Source organism: Halichoerus grypus, chromosome 8 (assembly GCF_964656455.1).
Source record: "Halichoerus grypus chromosome 8, mHalGry1.hap1.1, whole genome shotgun sequence".
Taxonomy (NCBI): domain Eukaryota; kingdom Metazoa; phylum Chordata; class Mammalia; order Carnivora; family Phocidae; genus Halichoerus; species Halichoerus grypus.
Genome location: NC_135719.1, coordinates 10692530 through 10713011, shown reverse-complemented (window position 1 = coordinate 10713011; position 20482 = coordinate 10692530). Strand labels below are relative to the sequence as shown.

At 49.1% G+C, this 20482-nt stretch overlaps 1 protein-coding gene across 3 annotated transcripts in view; it reads right to left on the bottom strand.

Moving 5' to 3' along the window:
* SLCO3A1 (solute carrier organic anion transporter family member 3A1) overlaps positions 1 to 15192 on the bottom strand; it is a 301035-nt gene extending 285843 nt beyond the window's left edge. For 2 of the 3 annotated variants that reach the window (XM_078078924.1, XM_078078922.1), the window contains exon 1: positions 14853 to 15192. In XM_078078924.1, the coding sequence (XP_077935050.1) occupies positions 14853 to 15032 (180 nt within the window). In that variant the 5' untranslated portion in view covers positions 15033 to 15192. The remainder of the gene's footprint in view (positions 1 to 14852) is intronic. The other variant, XM_078078923.1, reaches the window with a different exon arrangement.
* Positions 15193 to 20482: the final 5290 nt, after the last annotated feature.

Genomic DNA, 20482 nt, shown 5'->3' with positions numbered 1-20482 from the left:
CTTCATTTTAAAATTCTTCACAATGGGGGTGCCTGGGTGGCTCAGTTAGTTAAGCATCTGACTCTTGATTTCGGCTCAGGTCATGATCTCGGGGTCCTGGGACTGAGCCCTGCATCAGGCTCTGTGCTCAGCAGGGAGTCAGCTTGAGATTCTCTCCCTCTGCCCCATCCCCCACTCATGTGCTCAATAAATAAATAAATAAAATCTTTAAAAATAAAATAAAGTAATAAATAAATAAAATTCTTCATAATGCATATGTATTGTTTTTATAGAAACAGTAGGGTCATTTTTCTTTATAACCATGACACCAAAGAAGAACATCTGATGTTACAGAAAAGTAGTCACAGTGGTTTAGGGGAAAGAGTAAGTTCCTAACCAGAAGGTACGGTGTGATCTGATTTTATTACAGGATAATAATAATACGTAACAAGAGTAACATACTGCAGGGGCACAGCCTAAACACTCTGAATGGATTACCCCATTTAGTATGAAGTAGGTATAAACACCATGCCAATCTTAGGGATACAACGGAGAGGTAAAGTCACTGGCCCAAAGACACACAAGATTAACACACAGCAGACATGGGACTTCACAGAGCTGATATCCTCTACTACAGTAGCCCCTTGAACAACATGGACCTGAACTGCACGGGGCCCCTAATATGCAGATTTTTTTTCCCATAAAGAAAGTACAGTACTGTAAATGTATTTTCTCTTCCTTATGATTTTCTTAAAACCTTTTCTTTCCTCTAGCTTACCTGCTTGTAAGAATACAGTATATAATACATACAACATACAAAATATATGTTAACCAACTGTCTATGTTATCAGTAGGGTCAACAGTAGGCTATGAGTAGTTAAGTTCTGAGGGAGTCAAGAGTTATACACAGGTTTTTGATAGTGGGGGAGGCAGGTGCATGTTGATGCCCCTTAAACCCCACATTGTTTAAGGGTCACCTGTACTCTGTCCTCAAAGTCACAAAAAAGCGTGGGCTGACCCAGAGACATTGAAAGCGTGGGCTCCAAAATGTTGAGAGTATATCTCCAAGTCCTGGCATTATACATGATGATGCTTCTTTTTTAAAATTGTATCTGTGTTTATATTTTCCAAATTTTCAACACATGTAGTCCTTGTGTAATAAGTAAAACAGTAAGGCCTCTATTAAGACAAAAGCCACAAGCATGAACTTGAAGTTCAAGTTAACGGTAGAGCCAAGTGCTGAGGCCACACAGGGTTCCGGAGCTGTCCCAGCCCGTGTTTGGATCGGCCATCTGTGGGCAACAGGTGTGGGCCACCGGGCCAGAGGCGTTCTGGCCAGGCTCCACATGCCCTCTACACAGGATGTGACGTCAAAGGGCACACAGCTCAGTAAACGCCCCAGCAGCCTCCCGGCCCCCGCATCCCAGTAGCTGGTTAGCTCTGCTCAGAAGATGGTTTCCCTCTGGACCCTCATGATTATTCCAAGGAGGAATGCCCCCTCTCAGCATTTTGCCAAGTCCTTCTCAAGGAGAACAGGAGGGGAATTTTGAATGGCCTCCATCCAATTTTCAAACTGTAAACTGCACGCCCACTTTCTGTTTGGAGACATTTCCTGTGTGTGAACACAGTTTGTCCTGATACCAGCTTTAAAGTTATCCAGAACTGATACATCTGAGGCCAAGCTAAAGGGTTTAAAAAAAAAAAAAGTCAAACACGATAGGACCTTTCCTAATTTTAGCTCATCTTGCAGAAATCTCATTTGAAGAGAACTCAAAAAAGAGGTTGAACACAGAGGTGCCATTGTGTATGGATGCTACAGCCCCCCTCCACCTCCACTGCCCCCATCCCGGTGAGCACAGCGTTCTGGGACAACCAGCGTCCTTCAGCCCCTTGTCTATGTCATGCAATGCAGCCATGCTCACTTATAGCTAAGTCTGAGGATGCCCTAATGCTGCTTCCTTCCACATGCTGGCAGAGTGGTCTCTAGCAGGATTTTAGGGGACCGCTTCAAAGCTGGGGGGGAGGGATGTAAGCCTTCCTTGCCAGGAGAGGTGCCGTCAGCCCCCGCACTGCTGGCTAGAGCACACCTTCCAGTGCTGGCCCTGACATGCCCCTGTATGTGGCTGTGGCCCTGTGTTCCCAGCCTGCCCCTTATCCGTCGTAGGCTTCCCATTCCCATCCCACCTACGAAGGCTCTCCCAGCCAGACACTTGCCACGTTAGCCTGACATCTCATTCCCCTTGGATCTATTCTGTCCAAGGTTGAGAAAATTATTTTACATCTGCAACCCTAAACATTCTCCTCTTCTACCTAGGCCCATCTCCAACACCGCCTCCCACCTTGACCCAACACTTGGCTTCTATGGTGGAGACCTCATGGTCCTGTGGACAGTGGATACGGCTGGACCAGCTGCAGGGTTCCCCGAGGACAGAGCTGCTGCCTGGCCCAGCACCTGAGACAGTCTAATGAATGAGTCATTAGTGAAAAAAATATAAACATGCCATCCCTCCCGCTAGGATATATAAACTCTGTGAGGGCCAAGAACACGCCTTACCGAAGTCGATGTTGCTCACGGCACTTAAAGAAGTTGTCCAAGTTAATTAGTTTGGCAGAGACCAAGCTGAAGTCTTTAAAAAGGAGCCAATGCTGAGCAACTCCGAGAATCAGACGGCTCCCACCCCCATCAAAAAGAACATGGAGATGAATCAGATTAGAATGCAGGTGTCTGGTCCTAAAGTAACACGTACCTGGCCAAATCTGGGGCTGGCTGGCACAGTGATAACATTCTCTTCCAGTCTCACCGAATCGGACAGGACTTCAGAGAGGGGACAGGGCCAGCTGGACATTTTACTGGGCCTGGTTCCTATTAAAGAGTCCCAGGTGAAAGGAGCGGGAGAGATATACTACACACACTCTAAATATATACACACATAATGCTCACCCACGTGTATTTCTAGGGTTTTTGTTTTTGTTTTTTTTACATGCATTTCCCTTAATCAGATGCCGTACTCATCCAGGCCAGTCCCTGCACTCAGCTATGCCCAGAATTGGGAAAGGGTTTGTTCAAAGCTATTCATTAATGCAATCAGGCTCACTCCCACAGCCTAACCACCACGTCCCAGATGGAAACATAGTTATCCCCTTACTTGCTGAGAAAGGAAGCAAGGATTGTCACAGGGCAGCATTTCTGCAAAGAATGATAAGCCGACCAACAACATCCCATAATCTTCCTACCCAACCCCAAACCCTAAAGAGGGCAAAGAATCTGTCTTTTCCTTTTTTTTTTTTTTTTTTCCCTCTTTGTACCATCAGACCGTTTTAGGGGCCTTTGCTCTTTTTCTCCCCTGGTATTATGGGTTGAATTGTGTCCCCCCAAAAGGATGGTGTTGAAGTCCTAATTCCTGATATCTGTGAACGTGACCCTATTTGCAACAAGGTCTTAGCAGATATAGTTATGGTAAGATGAGGTCATTAGGGTAGGCCCTAACCCAATATGAATGATGTCCTTCTAAGAGGAGGAGAGAGACACAGAAGGAAAATGCCCTGTGGTCTCAGAGTCACATATGGGAGCGGTGCAAAGTCTACCTAAGAACATCAAAGATCAAAGGCCACCATCAGAAGCTACAAAAAAGCAAGAAAGGATTCTACCCAGAGTCTCAGAAGAAGCATAGCTCTGCTGACACCCTGATTTCAGACTCCTGGCCTGCAGGACTGCCAGAAGATAAATCTGTTGTTCTAAGCCACCCAGTCTGTGGTCATCCGTCTCATCAGAGCCCCAGGGAACCAACACATCCCATTTCTTTCTTTGGAAACACATTCCTATCATCCACCTTCCCACCCGTGGGTCCAAGTCCACCTCCAACCAAAGGATAAACAGTCAAAGTCTGTCTCTGAACCTCACGTCACACCTTTCTATATCTAAGGGAGAAAAAATAACCCAATTTTGGTCTCACATCTGAGAGAAAATGTTTGACAATGCCCCTACGGCCCTCTGAATTCCAAAGAAGGAAAATGTTTAAATAGGATGTGAAGACCCCACTCCCAAATAAAATACAACAGGGTCCAGGAGGGCAGGAATTAACATACAGCCCGTGGTCACAGGTGGGACTGGATCTCTCTGGCCTGTAGGGGGCGGAGAGCTCAGCTGCATCACCCCCTGAATGAGGATGGAGGGAAGCCAACAAAGGAAGGTGCTCATAGAAGGGTATAGACAGTGTCCATGGCGTAAGCTCTGCACAAGAGTCCTACTTGGGAGTGACCAGGGTTTTGACTTCAGGGAGCACACCCTGACAGAGGTCTCACAGATCTGACCGTGATACCTTGCCAGGGTTGGTGAAGCATGGCCCCGGTGGAGTCAGGGGCCAGCCGAGGGAGGCAAGAAGAAAATTAATGACCAACCAGGAGGCGAAAGAGCTGAACTGACCACCGTGACCACGAGAGAGCTCAGTTCCGTTGGCACAAAGAGAAAAGCAGTCACAGAGGCGACAGACCTGAACACAAGAACACTCGGCTTCCTTTTGGAGGATCTAAAATGTGTCCCTTGTCACACCGAATGGTCTCCCTGACAGCCTTGGGTGCCAAGAGCCCTCGCCGTGTTTTTAATTGCTGCTTTGGTACTTAAGTGACAAAAGCGTTTCCCAGTGAAACTGGAAGTATCAGAAGACAGAGAAATACAGACGTATGGATTTTTATGTGCTCACCCGATTAAGAATAGGTATGATGCCTTTTAGGAAACAGAGTCTGTTTAAAAAAAAAAAAAGGAGGAATATTTTAAAAGACAGAAATAAATGATTTTTTCCCTGCAGTCACCAAAACATTATTTTTATTTATATGTGTTTATAATCATTATCTCCAAAAATAAAACTCTTCTGGACTGCTCACCTGCTCACTCCTGCTGGCTACTGTGGGCTAACTCTGGAGAGTGGGACTGCACATTTGGGGAAATTACTTACTCCTGTGCCCTGATTTTGCCTAAGATGAAAGCAACAGGGGCAGAGTTTGGGCGATGTTATTTTTAAAGACACCTAAGGATACAAGCCACGGCCAATGTTGGGACACAGGGACGATATGTCGATTGGACAATCCGTTCCACCTGTGCATCTCAGAAGGCTCACGGGGCTGCTGGATCCCCACACCACTCCGAGCTGCATGCAGCAAGGAGGACCTCCCCACCGGCTCCCATTCACCGCCAACGGCAAAGCTGCAAAACTGCTTGCAGACTTTTCGATTTATATGCACCTCCACGGATTGGCCAAGGTAAAGCGAAGGTGCTAATTTATGGGTTTTGTCTCCAAAAGATATCCTCCCTTCGGCTGACGGAAAAACTGCTCTTGGCATGTTAAGCCTCCCAGCCGACACAGTATTTACCACGCTGGGGAGGAGGCAGCACCACGTGCCGGCAATAAATCACACAATAAATTGTGCGTCTGGCCCTCAATGTTTTGCATAATGACAGTGGAGGCCTATCTGCCACTCTCCTAGATCTGTTTCAACTGGTCTAGTTTACTTTCAGTCTTTTCTCCCAGCGCCCCACCCCAGCCACAAAATAAGCTGCTGTCCACAGTTCAGGAGGCTGGAAATCTGGAATGGACCACGTAATGTGCCGCGCTGTGCACCTCACGAAGTTATGGCGTTGAGAAGACAGTGCGATGAGCCACAAGGAGACACCAGCACATCACACAAAACAAGACAAAGTCCATTCCAAAGGCCATCCCAGCAGCACTTTCGGAAACAAAAAGGCCAAACCGCGAAGCCCATCGCGATCGACTGTGGCTGTATTCCACGGACGTGCCGCTGAATCGCATGAGCACTCTCAAGCCTTCGCGGACACCTGCCCTCTGTGACCTTGAGAGTGGTGGGGACCACAGACCCAGGGTGTACCTGCACATCCCCGGGGAGAAGGTGCTGATGCTGAAGCATCAGGCGGTCCAAAGTTCCGGGGGCGGGGGGGGAGTCTCTAGGGGGCTCTGTGGGTCTACTTCCAATCATTCTCTGACCCAAAAAGCCAACGGAGAGTTGAGCTAATCAACGCCATTCTTTTTTTTCCACAGGTTGCATCACAATAATTGAAGCTTACATAATAAAAACATATGGGTCCGTGCTGCTTAGAAATGTGTATCTTCATTAAGAGAATTCTCAGCAAGGTAAACATGAGATTTCAGGTACAGTAGTTGAAAGCTTATGTAATCAGTCAGAGGGCAGCTTTCCAATTTCAACTTGCTTATATTCAAGGTGGTAATTTCTCATTCTAATCAGCCCAAGATGGGAAAGCAGTAGTGTCAGGATGGGGGAGCAAATCCAACAATTAGAGGAGCGTGCCTGTTTTACATAAGCCCTTTCCAAAGGGGGGAGGAGGGAAAGACAATAGCCATTCCCAAGAACATTGTACAATAGTCTTTAATTGAAAAGCACCATTGTGACACTGTTCTCCCTACATCGACCTTGCCAGTGCAGAAATGGAGGTAAAAATAATCATTTCTCTCTTGCTTAAGTTCCTGTAGTTGTGTGGGCAGGGATTGAGGGAGGAGTTTGCCTAATAGTCTATTATATTCCCCAGGACTATTTGTTGAAAGCCTGCTCTCGGCTCCTTCCTATTTCTGCTAACTCCGCACAATCAGGAGCTCAGGTAGCTATGAGCTGAGAGCCACAAAGGGCTTTAGACCTACCAACAAAAAGTGCCCGGGGTCACCTGGACAGCCAGGTTCATTATCCGGAGACCCGTCCCAAAGGGCAACCTGCCAGACAAATTAGAATCTGCCAGCACGTCGTACAGAACTCACGTAGGGAGTGTGGACGGATGGACAGATAGATGCACGAAGAATGGACTCGTTCTCCTGCACAGTAACTCACACCTGCTGCCACATCCTGGGGACACCTGCTTGTTTCCAGGATTCACAGTGTGCCCATGGCAAGGATTTCAACAAAACCCAACGCTAAGGAAAGAAGACATCCCTGTTACACTCAATACTCTTCCATTCCGTTACCAGGTATCTTGAAATGCCACTGGGGATATGACCTCCCAGGAGAACAGAGCACTGGGAGGTACTGGCAGGTTATTTATGAAGATAGTGGGCACCACACTATCTGCCCCACCCCCACCAGCCCCATTCAAAAACTAGGGCTTGTAGCAACCTATGCTGCCTTTGGCTTTTAAATATTTTCAGTAAGTGTTAAGCGGAAGTCATAAATGGGACTTTTGTACTAAGTCCCCCCCCCAAATTTTAATGATCAACTATTATGTCTTAGTGAAGTAACCATATCCTATTCGAAGGGGAATGTCTGGTTATTTCAGGAAAAGAGCCGGCTTGGTGACCATCATTCCCACTAAAAAACTGAGCTACTAAACCCTCTGTTAGGAAGGGCTTCCCTTTTCAGAAAGCCGCAACTCAAAGCCACACAGAAGAACAGAAACAAAGAAGCTGGAAGTAGCCAACTGCAGAGACTCTGCCTGCACCCCGTGGAAGGTTTCCTCTCTGTATACGGTCCCTGGATTGCCCACGATGAAGGCCCCCCCAAGCTTGCTCACTCCCCAGCCGTGGCTGCAGAAGGTCCAGGGCCTTAGGAAGCAGAGAGGGCTTCTTCCTCGGTGAAGTCGACACCGAGCCACCGGGGTTTGGGGATGCAGTGGTCCTCAAGAGAGTGTGTGCTCTCTTGTGAAGCCGGTGGCACTTGAACGTGAGTCTATGAAGTCACCTAAAATAGCCACTGCCAACTTGATTCACTGAGAAGAGCCTGGTTCATTCCTTATCCTTCCCAAGGACAGACCTGGGGAGGAAAGGTGAGCGGCATTGTGCAAAGGTGTCCCCCCTAAACGATCATCATGAGCTAAGGGGAATGAATCCAGGGGATGAGAAACGACACTCTTATCAAGAGCTCATTCACTCGGCTTCTGAAAAACCAAAAAGGATCAAGAGGAGGAAAATGCCCACAATTGTGCCTGCTGAGGAGGAGGTGGGTGTGGCACGAGCCCTGAGCCCCCCAGGCAACCAGGACTGAGCCCCAAGGTTGCTCATCTTAAACAAGGCTGCCCAGAGGGCAGCGAACGTCTATAACAGATGTCCCCCGATCCCCCCTCCTGACACCCCAGGCTGCCTTGAAGTTGCCACCCTTCACCCAGAGTTGCAGAGAAAGCTACAAGGGCCCAGATCTCCAATTTAGGAAGCAAATCCTCAGGCCCCTGGGAAGGACTTCTGTTGTGCCAAGGTCAACAAGTAGGGTTATGTCGTTAGTGTTAAAGCAAGTACCGAATCCTATACCCTATGAGAAACACTGTATCACGCGTCCATTTATTTAAATCTCCCAACCATCGGTAAGACAGGCCCCGTTTTTCAGATGAGGATACTGGGGTTCAGGTTAAGTCAAGTCACCAGGAGCTGGGAAGTAGAAGGTCCAGGTTCCAATGCAGGTCTTCTGACTCCAAATCCAAAACTCTTTCCACTGCTCCTCTGCTGCGTACAATGTAGAAGACTGTCAAGTATTCCCCATCCTGTGGCCACAGACCAGAGCGACAGATAACAGGGCCTCCCAAAGCGAGGCGTCAGGGCACCTGTCCCTCCCAGCCGCGCGAGCACCATCCCTGCTCCACCCACCTCAAAGTACCCACTGACTATAAATGCTCAGCATAGCCATTACTAGAGTGGGCTCCTCTCCCACATCACTGGTAACTTTTATAGTATCTTTAAGATAAAACGGATTTCTATATTTATAATAAGGGAATAAATAGAATTAGCAACTGGTACTGGTATTTACTACCAAAAACCTTTTACCTCCCAGACAAAACGTTCATGCAGAATAGGAAACTACTTGATGTACAATTCACTACACCCAAATCAATGCTTGATTGAAATAATTTTATTTCTCATTTGTTGGGGCTACAAACTGAGTGTCTGCAGTAAATATATATAACCATGTCATTATTAATAGCTTGTCTATGTCGAGCCCTATGTGCCAGCTAGCATTCAAAGTGCTTTACAAGTACCAACTCCGTGAGTCCTCACAGAATCATTATGAGGCTAGGTACTATTATGATCCCAGTTTTAAAATGAAAAACCAATGCACAGAGAGGTTGAGTAATCAGCCTGAGAACACAGAGCTGAGAAGGGGAGAACATGGGAGTGAACCCCAGGTCTTCTAAAGCTCACCCCATTGAGTCACAACTGTCACAGGTGCTGTCGGTCTCCGTCTGGGAGTTTTCACCATGTCATCTGGAGTTTTAACCATTCAGCAATACTGCCTGTTTCACAAACACACGAACGCTTAGGTTACATAGAATACAAGTTTCTCAAACCATATACCAATTCACTTCTCCTGTGAACCAAAGTCAGTGATGCCATTCTTTTTTTCCTGTTTATTACCTATTTTGTAGATGCACATATAGAAACAGAAAGCAAAACTAAGTTACAAGGACAAGGATGCTATCTTTCTGGCCTAGGGATTGCCAAAAACTTTTCTGAGGGGGAACAGAACATAGGTAACTTGTCTTTGGGGGCATTCTAAATCTGTGTTTAAGCCATACAATCAGAATTACCACTGAAATGTCCCTTAACATCTTCCCAAAAGGAAAGCATACAGTATTTGGCGTATGTAACCCTGTCCAAGAACACACATTAATATACATAGTGTGATAAAGTACGCGTACAAAATATAAGTGAGTAGAAGTAGTAAGTACTTCGACTCTACTTCAGAGGAATGTGGTTATTTATTAAATAATGTGTTGCAGTTAAATCTGTGCAAGTTAAAATGTATTCCGCAAGTTGGAAGTAGAAATACTGCTGGTAGAATTTTATTCTCCAAGCCAGCAAGGGGGGAGCATCTTCTGCACACCTGCTTGCCCAGTCACCTGGCAGGCCCCACCCCCCCTTGCCTGGCACCTCAAGGAGCCCTCCTTAATCCAAGGAACACGGTCGGTGGGTCAGTTTAGCAGGAGTCCTCGCTATTCCCCAGCCTCTGCAGGAGGCCTGGCCCCGACCTTGAAAGGAACACCAGTGTCGGCAATTAACCAATAACATTCACAGATTTTTTTTCTTTATTCAAGGCCTTCATCTTCATCCAACATGGCTGTATCCTGATTGCTTCTTCTCTACCTTATACTTACTCTTACTCTGCTAAGTGAGCCCCTCCCCTAAACAAGGCAGTACTTCGAAGCTTGCTTTAGGATGAGCAAGAGAAATTCTGAGACCTTCTTGCTCGAACTGCCTTTGCACCAGTGGAAATTCATCCAGTTTAACACAGAGCTATACCATTCCAGCAGCAGGCAAGGAGATGAGTTTAAATGCTGGGCATCTGATTAGCAAGGCAGTGCCTCTGCGGAGAGGCCTCTGGGTCATCCTCTTTGTAAGGAATCTAAAATGGAAATGCGGGAGAGTTACAAAATTCAGGAAAAGAGATGGAGTTCACTTCACAACTGATTCATCTTCTTGGACTGTTAAACACACAAGAGAAAACCCCTACAGAAACTAAGCTGTGTACACAAAGCTGGTTGAAAGGAATTTTCAGAGATCATTTTTTCCCCTAAATAATTATTAGCTAAACATTTGCAACCAAACAGCAAGGAAAAAAAAATCAGGGTAATTTTATTTCTTACTACCTGGGGCTATCCAGTAATTATGCAAATGGCAGGGAATTTGTCACTTTGAGCAACCGTAAGTGTGTAAAATAATTTGATTAAGTAAAACACAGTCGCCTTAGTCATCATACTAATTTGACAAGGACTTTAAAAATGTCTCTCAGCTGTCTGCTTCTGGGGAAGAGACGCAAATACCCATCTTCAAAATGATGCTTCTTTAGGGATTAAAAAAAAAAAAAAAAAGGAAGAGGAGAAGGAGGGGGAGGAGGAGGAGGAGAAGGAGAAGAAGAAGAAAGAATAAGAAATCCAGCAGTTTCACCTTACCAGTAACTCAAGCCATGCAATGCTCTCGGGGCCCAAAATTTTTAAAAAGGGACCATCAATCAGCGAGCTGGAGCTTTGTGACATGCACTCATTCATCCGGCCCATTATGTCATCAGCACAACCTCAGACTCAGTGTATGCAAAACTCTCAACAGGCAAATGCCCACCCCTGGGTCAGAGGCCCCGCCTGAGCACCCCACCCTGGCTGGAGACTTCTCCAGCCACCGCCTTAAGTTTTCATCCTGAAGAAATTCAAATGCCTTTGTAAGGGAGCCTCGATCACAACTGCCCAGGGGTGTCAGGGGCTTTCATTTCCTGCATGCAGCCTTATCTATTCCAGTCCCCAGAAATTTGAGAATGTATGCGAACCTCTATACGCAGGGCTACCCTCCACGAATGGCTGGAAACACCTGAGTGGGTCTCCACGCATCACCAGGACGCGCACACACACTGACTTTCTCTCCAAGCAGTTCCCACATGCCTACACCTTCTCCAAAGGGCCCGAGACATTAGCAGATGTCACATCCTTGCAAGTAGGTCAGTTCAGACTGGAACGACCCGAAGCAAAGACCCAAGTCAAGGAAAATTGCACTCTTGACCCAACTGGATGGGTCTCTCTTCTTCTGCTCCAAAAAATATCCCGTGGCCAGTCAGGCCGTTTCAGTGACTAGGAGAGAACATTCCTGTGATTGTTGGCTGATCTGGAGCATGATTTCCAGTTCAAACACTTGCAAGTGTAACAGATTTCAGAATCCACAGCGGGCCTGGGGTGGCACATTACCTTATCTCTAGGATCACAGAGCCTGGGTGTCGGGGTTCAAAAGCCTTCTGCATTCCCCTGGGAGACCCCCCACACCCAGGCAAAAAGCTGCTGGTCCCCCGCCTAGCTTAACAATTAGTGTTTGTCTCATATACAAGTCTCCCTTGAGTTTCCTCCCTAGGCAGGTTCTTGAGGGCGCGCGCGCGCGCGCGCGCGCGCACACACACACACACACAGTCCTGCCTGCTTTTCAAAGTTGCTTCTCAAATCACAGGCAACTTCCTCCTTCAGCTCCGCAGTTGGGAAGCCTACACCAGTGTCACTGAAGACACCGGGCAATCTGTCTTTTCAGAAAGTAAACGGAGAAATGAAACGAAGCCTCCGAATGTCAAAAAAAAAAAAAAAAAAAAGGCATCTGGGAAGACAAAATAAGAAGGTGGACTACTGGGGGATCAAATAGGAAATAACGTCACTGGCACAGAACTTTCGATCACCACCCGCCCCCGACCAAAGCAAGCATTGTTGGCAGCGTCCCAAGGTGTGCCCTTCCTCAGGTATCTGAAAATGCTTCATCAGAGGGACAGGCTGATTGCCAACGCAAAGATCATATATAACATACACCTTGCACACCGACCCTGCGTGTGTGATCACCTACAAAAGCAGGCTCTCGGGTTCCTTAAGAAAGCCACGATGAATTAACAGGGAGAAATCTGCTTCTCCTGCAAACATCCTACAATGCTTCATTCCCAAGTTAACCATAAAGCAGTCTCACACAGCTGAAGGAATAACAGACTTTTCATTCCACCTCCAAAATAACAGAGGAACAGAAAACTCCCCAGGGGCCCAGAAGAGCAAAACCCACAGCAAGAGGATCCGGTCAAGCCTGGCAAGCCAACTATTTATTTTCACGAGGTTCGGATGGCAATGGAGTCCACAACGGCCGGGCAAGGCCGAGCCCTGAGAACCTGGTGCCTCCACTCCTAGTGATCAAAATGAATTCCACTTCCTAGGCCTGTCCTCTCCTGGGCCTCCATCTCCTTTCTGCTGGTCACCTGTTGACTGCTATTACCCTACCCCTCTGAACTAGCCTTTCTATTGGCCCAGGCTGAAATTGCCAGCCCTCCCCTCCTCCCCAAAGTGGACTGACTTCCTCCTCTGCCTGCCACTCGCCTATTCTGGGATTCAAGTCAATGTTCTATCTCCTGGTGCCAGCCCTGCCTCTATATATCCACCTGGCCATCAGCCTCTGCTTCTTAACTTTCTAAAGGAGCTTAGGCTACTCATCTGGTTGAAGCCCAGCCTCATGCCTTTCTAAGAGCCTTAGATCGTTGCAAGCTAAAACTAAGCCTGTGCCTTTATAATTCATGGTGTGAAAAGTTCTGTTGCTGTTCGCCACACGTGACTGATGCACTCTACTGAACAAAACTGGTCTCAGGCTAACAAACTGTTAAACTGAAGGCAGCCGTTGATATACTAACTACCTCCTGAAACACAGACCTGCTTAGGTAGTACATATTTTGCATATGCTCCCAGTACAGGCCCCCAAATATTTTGTTAATATACATTTGCATCTTGATAATACATGTACCTATTTTAAGATCTTAACAGTCAAATACCCTCCTTTAATAAAAGGTGTGATCAACGGAGCCCCCCCCCCCCACTAAGACACAGTGATTCCTACCTCAAAACTCCACGGGCCACAGGGACTGTCTGTACTGTAACTACAGAGAAAAGTGCATTTTATAGAACAGAAATCCACACAGAAAAGAAAATGTGCTTTTGGCTACGGGGTTCACCTGCAGAATAAAAGTCAGGGATACACAAAGACAGGGATTTAAAACACTTTCATCTCACAAGGAGCAAAGGAAATGCATTTGATTTTCAGAAGCCCGGTAAGTCTGTCACCCCAGGAAGAGAGAGCTGAGCTTGAACAACCCTCTGTCATAACCCCAAAATTGACTTTACCCCCCACGAGAGACCAAACCTGCCCGTAGTTCCCTCTGACAGCAAGCCCCCGAGTCTTTGGAGACCGTTTATGAATGGTGCCCTGTCCCAGCAGTCTGGCCCTCATTAACTGTACCCCAAGGCCAGGAAGGAGGGATTACTGGTACATCAGGTAGAGCACGATTCTATCTGTGGATGCGGTTATCCAACAGCCAAAATCTTGTCCAATTCTATCTCCGTCAAACTTGTTCACTAACACTCAAAGTCTTTGACATTTGATTCCAGTTGCAGGTCAATCACCAAGTAATGATTTAACACTATACACTCTGGAAAAAGAAAAAACCTCCTGTGTAAGCAGGGCTGGACTTGGGTCTAGAAGTGCACTCTCTCTAACTCAAGCTGGGACCACCTGCGCGGGGCAGGACCAAGCGACAAAGCAGGTATTTGACAGTGCTGAGTCATTACAAGCTGTTTCCTCTGATACGTTATGCACCCCTGGGCCGTTTGAGCACTAATATCCCCCCTTCGGAAATCAAATGAAAGAGATGTACATAGTGCAAAATGCTGCAACCCCCTTGTGGGCGAGAGACCACGGTGGGGAATCGAGGTCTAAGCATGGGTAGCAGAACTATACAAACTCGCAGCTGCTCTCCAGGTACCGAGTAACTTTATCCCAGAAGCCGAAAGATGGCTATTGGGATAGGGAGAGGGAATATTCCCCCTGCAGCCGTGGCTCGGATCAGGGCCACACTCGGGCGCATTTTACTCTAAGCTGTTAAATCCCCCCGTAATTGGCGCATGGGGAAAGCGCCCGGAGAAAATGATGCATAATGGATTTGTTCTCCAGGCGGCTGGAATGGAGAGTAGAGGACGCAGGATGCTAACCGGCTTTTCTTCCCATGTGCAGGTCACCTGAAAACCGCGCTGCCTGCCTCTCCAAGGGGGCTCCTGAAGTCACCCTCTGGCTGCGCTTTCCCGGCGGAGAGGGGAACGGTTTCACGCCCACCTGCCCGCCGCCTCTCCTCCCCGGGCACCCCCGGCCCCCGCCGGGCGCGCGAGCAGCTGCCGGCATCCGCGGTCCCGCCCGCTCCCCGCTCGCTCGGCAGCCCGGGCCGGCAGCTCCCCCGGCGGCCGCCTCTGCACCACTCGCCAACCTCCGCGCCCGGCCGAGGTCATGCCCGCCTGCCCCCGGGCCCGGGCGGCCCCCTCCTCGTGCCTGCCGGCCGCCGGAGCGCCGGTCTGGGGAGGGGGCCCCCGCGGCGGAGTTGGCACGGGGACTCACCAGGTAGGCGCCCACCGTGCCCTGCGCCAGCATCAGGGCGCACTCGGACACCAGGAAGATCTTGATGTTAGAGAAGCAGGACACCTTCTTTTTCTTCTTCTTGTTCCTCTGCGCCTCGTCCCCCTGCAGCTCGCCGCTCCGGCCGCCGCCCGACGAGCCGCCCGGCTTCTTCCCCTGCATCCTTCCCCCGCCGCCGCCGCCGCCGCTTTCCCGCTCGCCCCGGGTGTCGGGGCCGCTGCCGGGCGGGGGTGTGCGCTGCGAGGCTGCGTGCTGTCCCCGCCCCGAGCCCGCGGCGGCCGCCCCCGTCCTGCCGGGGCTGGAGAGGTGGAAGGCACAGCTCCTCGCCGCCGCCGCCACCGCCGCCGCCGCCGCGCGCGCTCGCCCCCTTCCTCCACCTCCTCCTCCTCCGCCCTCCCCGCGCCTCCTCCTCCGGCTCGGGCTGTGCCAATCACAGGGGCTCCTCGCGCCGCCCGCCGCCGCCGCCGCCGCCGCCGCCGCCGCCGCCTCGCCGCCCGCGGACGCCCGCCGCTGCCATCGCCAGCTTCCCGTCGCCCGGCCGGGCCGGCGCTCGCCTCCCCTGCGTCTGCCCCAAGGCCCGGCCGCCCCTCGCCGCCGGTGCGCCCTCGGGGAGGCCGGAGGGGGACCCGCTCGGGGCGCGCGCGGGGAAGCGCGGGGGGTGCCCCGGAGGGAGGAAGGCGGTGCCCGACCCCTAGATGGCGCTGCGGGGCGCGGGGCGCCGCCGCCGCCGGCGCTGGGCGGTGCTGCGCGAGGAACTGGGGGAGCGGAGGTGGGGTGCGGGGGCGCCCCCGCTGGGCGGGGACCGAGTGTGCGGATTCGGGGCGCTAGACGCGAGGAGGGGAGGGCCGGTGTCTAGGAAGAGAGAGAAGACCGAGTATCCAGGAAGGAGTGGGCGCGCTCTCGTCTCCTCCGCCCGGCTATTTCTGGGGACAGATGTTGCGCCCCGGGGCTTGGGGAAGTGCCAGAGGTCAGAGCTGCTTGAGGCTTCCGAAGCCCGCCGGCCCCTGCTCCTGCTCCCCCGGGCCCCTGGGCGTGCGTAAACGGCTCCCGACCGCGAGGAAAGAAAGCAACTGAAGCACCCCAAGGGGGAAGTTCGATTATCCCGTCGGGAACCGCACAGACTATCGGTCGCCCCCCAGCCACACGGTCTAGGTAGCTGCAGGGTCGCAGCGACCCCAGCAGAGGGCCTTGTCCAGCCCTCCATCTGCCTGGAGCCTGTCCTCAGGAATGATGCAGCCAAGGCTAAAGCCAGCGGGAAGCGATTAGCCACAGGCCTGCCTTGGTCCCCAGCCCTCCCCTCATTTTGTGGCCCGGGCCTCTCCCCTGGCCTTGGCCTGAAAGCTCGCGCCCCGTGGCAGCCGCTCTTTATAACCATCACCGGGAGTTTGGGCCACAAGTCACCACCAGTAGGATCTGCTTCCTATTGGAAGCTCAGAAAAACTGGGAAGGACTGGATCAGTACCAGGAAGCACTCAGCAGCTTCTGCCGGGGCCACTGGGGGGCTCAACCAATTATTTATAAAGACTTTACTTAATAATGTCAGAGAAAATGTGCCATTCTCCTAGGCTCCCGTGTACAAATGCAGGCTTAAATTTGAAACTGAATAGCAATTAACACTTCCGTAATGTTTACTTCCTCCCAAAGAACTTGAATGAGAATGGATGGTGTAATGTGGGGGTGTCGTCTTGCCATACCATTTAAATATAAACTGCTTCATCCTGTGGTTCCAGACATGATCTCACCTAGACTTGGTGTCCCTTTCAGATGCTTCCCCTCTTCTTGTCTTGGCTGTCTGCTATCGAATTGGCTCCCCCCAACACAGGTCTTTTACCATTTTCCCAGATTCCTGTCACCAGGGGCTGCACCATTCCCCGAGACTCTGTCACCTTATTGCAGCTCCTCCCCCACTCCCTGCACCCTCCCCTCACAGCTGACAATTTCTACAGAGTCGGGCCTTTTGCCTGCTTCTGGGCCCTCTCCAACACTCTGGCTTCAGGGGAGCACCTCCATTCTTCTTCCTGAGAAGACCCTTGATGAGCTAGCTCCCTTCCTGCCTCTGTGACTTGGGCCTGCAAAGCTGAGATGTTTACTTGTCCCTGAAGCTGTTGAAATAGCATGCTGAGTGCGTTATAGTCCTTAAGTGTTGTTTACGTACTTTGTAATCACAAGAGCTAATGTTTCTCCTGTGCTTCCTCTGGCCAGGTCCCATTCTAAGTGCTTTACCTGCATTTACCATTTACACCTCACAACCATCGTCTAAACTAGATACTATTATTAGCCCATTTTACAGATAAGAAAACAGAGGCCCAGGAAGGTTAACTAACCTTACCGATGTCACATATCCAGTCAATGGCAGGGCCAGCCTCTGAAACCAGTCCAGGTTCTTAATGACTTCCTGTCTCTTGGGGACAGCGGAACTCATGGGTTTCTACTTTCTAAATGGAGACTCAGAGATACATAGTGACTAGCCCAGTGTCACACAGATCAAAAGGGACAGGACTTGAATCCAAGTCCAACTCTCTTTGCTCTATACCACATTGCCCTGTGTATAGTCCAAGAAGGACACAGGCTTTTTTCAGTTTGGGGCATTTATTTTACATAAAAACTTAAGTGTCTTTGGAGACATCAAACACTTCTGCTGCTAATCCACAGAATTCTGGATTAGGGTTGTAGCTTCTTCATATAATTAACAGTAAGCAGCCATGAAAATAATCCTGTGCCTGAAGCCTGAAAGAGTAATCAAAGTCAGCCTGAAGGAAATCAGGTGTCAGCCTCACAACCATCAGAAAGAAGAATTCAACACGTTCAATTTCCTTCCCTCCTTGCTTGTCCTTTATTTACCTATAGATCCGGGCTCCGGGGTTGATGAGGTGGGTTTATGAGCAGCAGGTTCTTCTGCTTGGCTTCTCTCCTATGCAGAGAAAGCGGCAGAGAACAGAGACCACCCTCATATCTGCATAGCACATGACTGCAGATGAAGTATGTTAATGCCCTGTGTATCATTCAAATCTCCCAACAGGGAGAGCTGTTCTTATTAGTCCCATCTCACTCATGAGTAAAAGCAGCATTTTCCACCCCAAGTTGGGAGGAATGCCCAGGAGGAGGAGGGAGATCAAGAGGGGATTTAGCCCCGCCATGATCTGTGGTTTCCCCTCCAACTAGCCTCTGAAATGAACCATTGACCATCACGTGGCGAACAAGGCAAACAGAGCTCAGAGCCCATCCCATGCCTCAACTGGGCAACCTTAAATGTTGCCTTGGAGAAATGCTGCAGCCACCACTTACAGCCTGGACCCTTTTCCGTCATCTATCCCCCTAGCGGTGGATGGTGAATTTAGGAAAGGTAGGCATTACAAAGGCCCAGAGGACCCTCGTGATTATTGTTGCCTCTCTACTCCTTTTCTGGGCTAGGTTCTAAATTGGACTTTCCTAAATTAGCTGAAAATATTGCTAGCTGGGGCTGGAGATGCATGACTCCTCTCTTTGTTGGTGACTAGAGGTATTCCAAACATTGAGAAGCCATGTAATCTGGAAATGTGATGTGGGGAAGCATGAAGATCGGGTGACGTGGGAAGATAGACTGGCTTTTGATTCTGAAAACGTTAGTAAGCTGTACATAAATGCTTGGTGATTAGGATTTGGAGAGCTTTTCTCCCCCACTTTGGAAAGGACCATCAGTTCGTTTATGTGGGAGAGAAGTGGGTTAACTTCATGGCCATGGAAAAAAAAAAGTGACAATATCTTTCACTGTTACTGGGCTGTGGCAAGATTTCACAGCAAGCAGCCTCAATGTAATTCAACACAATGAGAAACTGTTGTTCAAGTAATTCACATGAACCATCCTTTGCCAGCTTCAATTTTGTTCACAGGCAAATACAAAGTTGAAAAATAAATGCAAAGAATGATTTCTGATTGTCACTGGGATGGAAAATAGATGCTTAGATTCTCACCCTATGGATGGATTTTTTTTTCTTTTTCTGAAAATACAGCAATCATGTATTGTGTCCAACCAAGGATAGAACTGGGGCCAGGCCAACTTCTTTGGCTTGAAACTAATATTTGGGCTGAGTTGAAGCTTATTTTCTCTCTCTCGGAGTTTTTCTCTCCCCACCCCCACTTCACAATTAGCCTGATCCATATGCCTTTCTACCCATAGCCTGTGTTTGCTACTGACTATATTCATAGTTCTACATTTTAAATTACATTTCTTAATTTGAATATATCCTAAAGCTCAGCAAAGAAGTGAAAAGGATAAACATCAGTGTAGATGCAATTTTAAGAATGTGCATCCAAAATCCAAGGGAAACGGAAGGGAAAAAAAAAAAAAAGAACGTTCAGGGAAATTGGAGAACAGATAGGAGAAAACTCAGGATTTAAAAATGTGTTTTATTTATGCAAAATGAGCCTTGAGATAAAAGAAGCAACACAAATGATAAACATTTACCAATATTAGTGTATTTGGGGAGCTCATCCTTGGCTGCCTTCGATTGATATGTGGGTAAATAGAATGGGTTTACCCAAATAGACTGTTAGTTTCTTAAGAGCAGAGTGTTTTACTTTAAAAATAAAGGAGACTTTGTCCTGCTCAGCATCTAACAGGCCTCCTGCCAAGAGGCTTAATACTTATGATTAAGACAGGAAAATGACCCAGAGGGTGTCAAGGTTTATAGAAAACTTCCTTCCAGGTATGCTCCCCGGGGACCTGCTTCTCCATCCCTGTGGCTCCTTCTTACAGCAGGAGTTGTCCTGGAGTGCCTCTCACTGCCACAATGCCTTTTCTCTCTCAAGGGCAAGTGTCCCAGTTTTGCTCCCAGTCTCAAAAACGCACACACACCCTTGTGTTTTAAGGATGGCTACTGATACTAAATGTGAGCCAGTGAAATGAGCCAGCCCTGCACATGTTCAGAAGGCCCAACAGCCTCTCTGGCAAAGAGGTGTGGGGTTTCAAGGCTGATAGCATGCCAAGAGTCTCATGGGTCCCAAGCCCGGCAGAAAGTGGCCACAGCTGTCTGCTCCCCGAGGGGTGGTGGGCTCCGGCCCTGGGTACCCCAGGTGGTCATGGCACACAGCAGCCCATGAACCCTCTGGCTGTTGGAACAAAGGGCATATGAGAAGACCAGGAAAGAAAACCCCAACGTACAGGATGCCACTAAAACCTAAATCAAGAGTATGAGTAATAGAGAAAGCATCCACAATGAGGGAGTGGAACACCCCTGCTCAGATTAGGGTCCTCCTCCACGCCCAGCTTCTGTCCTCCAAACCCTTTCCAACTCTCCCTCTATGGAAGGGTGAGGAGAGCAACAAAATGAAGAAGGCCATCCTACCTCCAACTGCCCGTTCTGGGCTGAGTTGTGGCCCCTCAAATTCATATGGTGAAGCTCTAACCCCTAGTACCTCAAAATGTGACTGAATTTGGAGGTAGGGCATTTAAAGAGGAGATTAAGGTCAAAGGAGATATTTAGGGGGACCTTCATCCAAGAAGACTGGTGTCCTTACAGAAAGAGGAGATTAGGACACAGAAAGTCAGACAGAAGGGCGACCACATGAGGATTCAGGGAGAAGAGAGGATCTGCAAGTCAAGGGGAGGAGCCTCAGAAGGCACCAAACCTGCT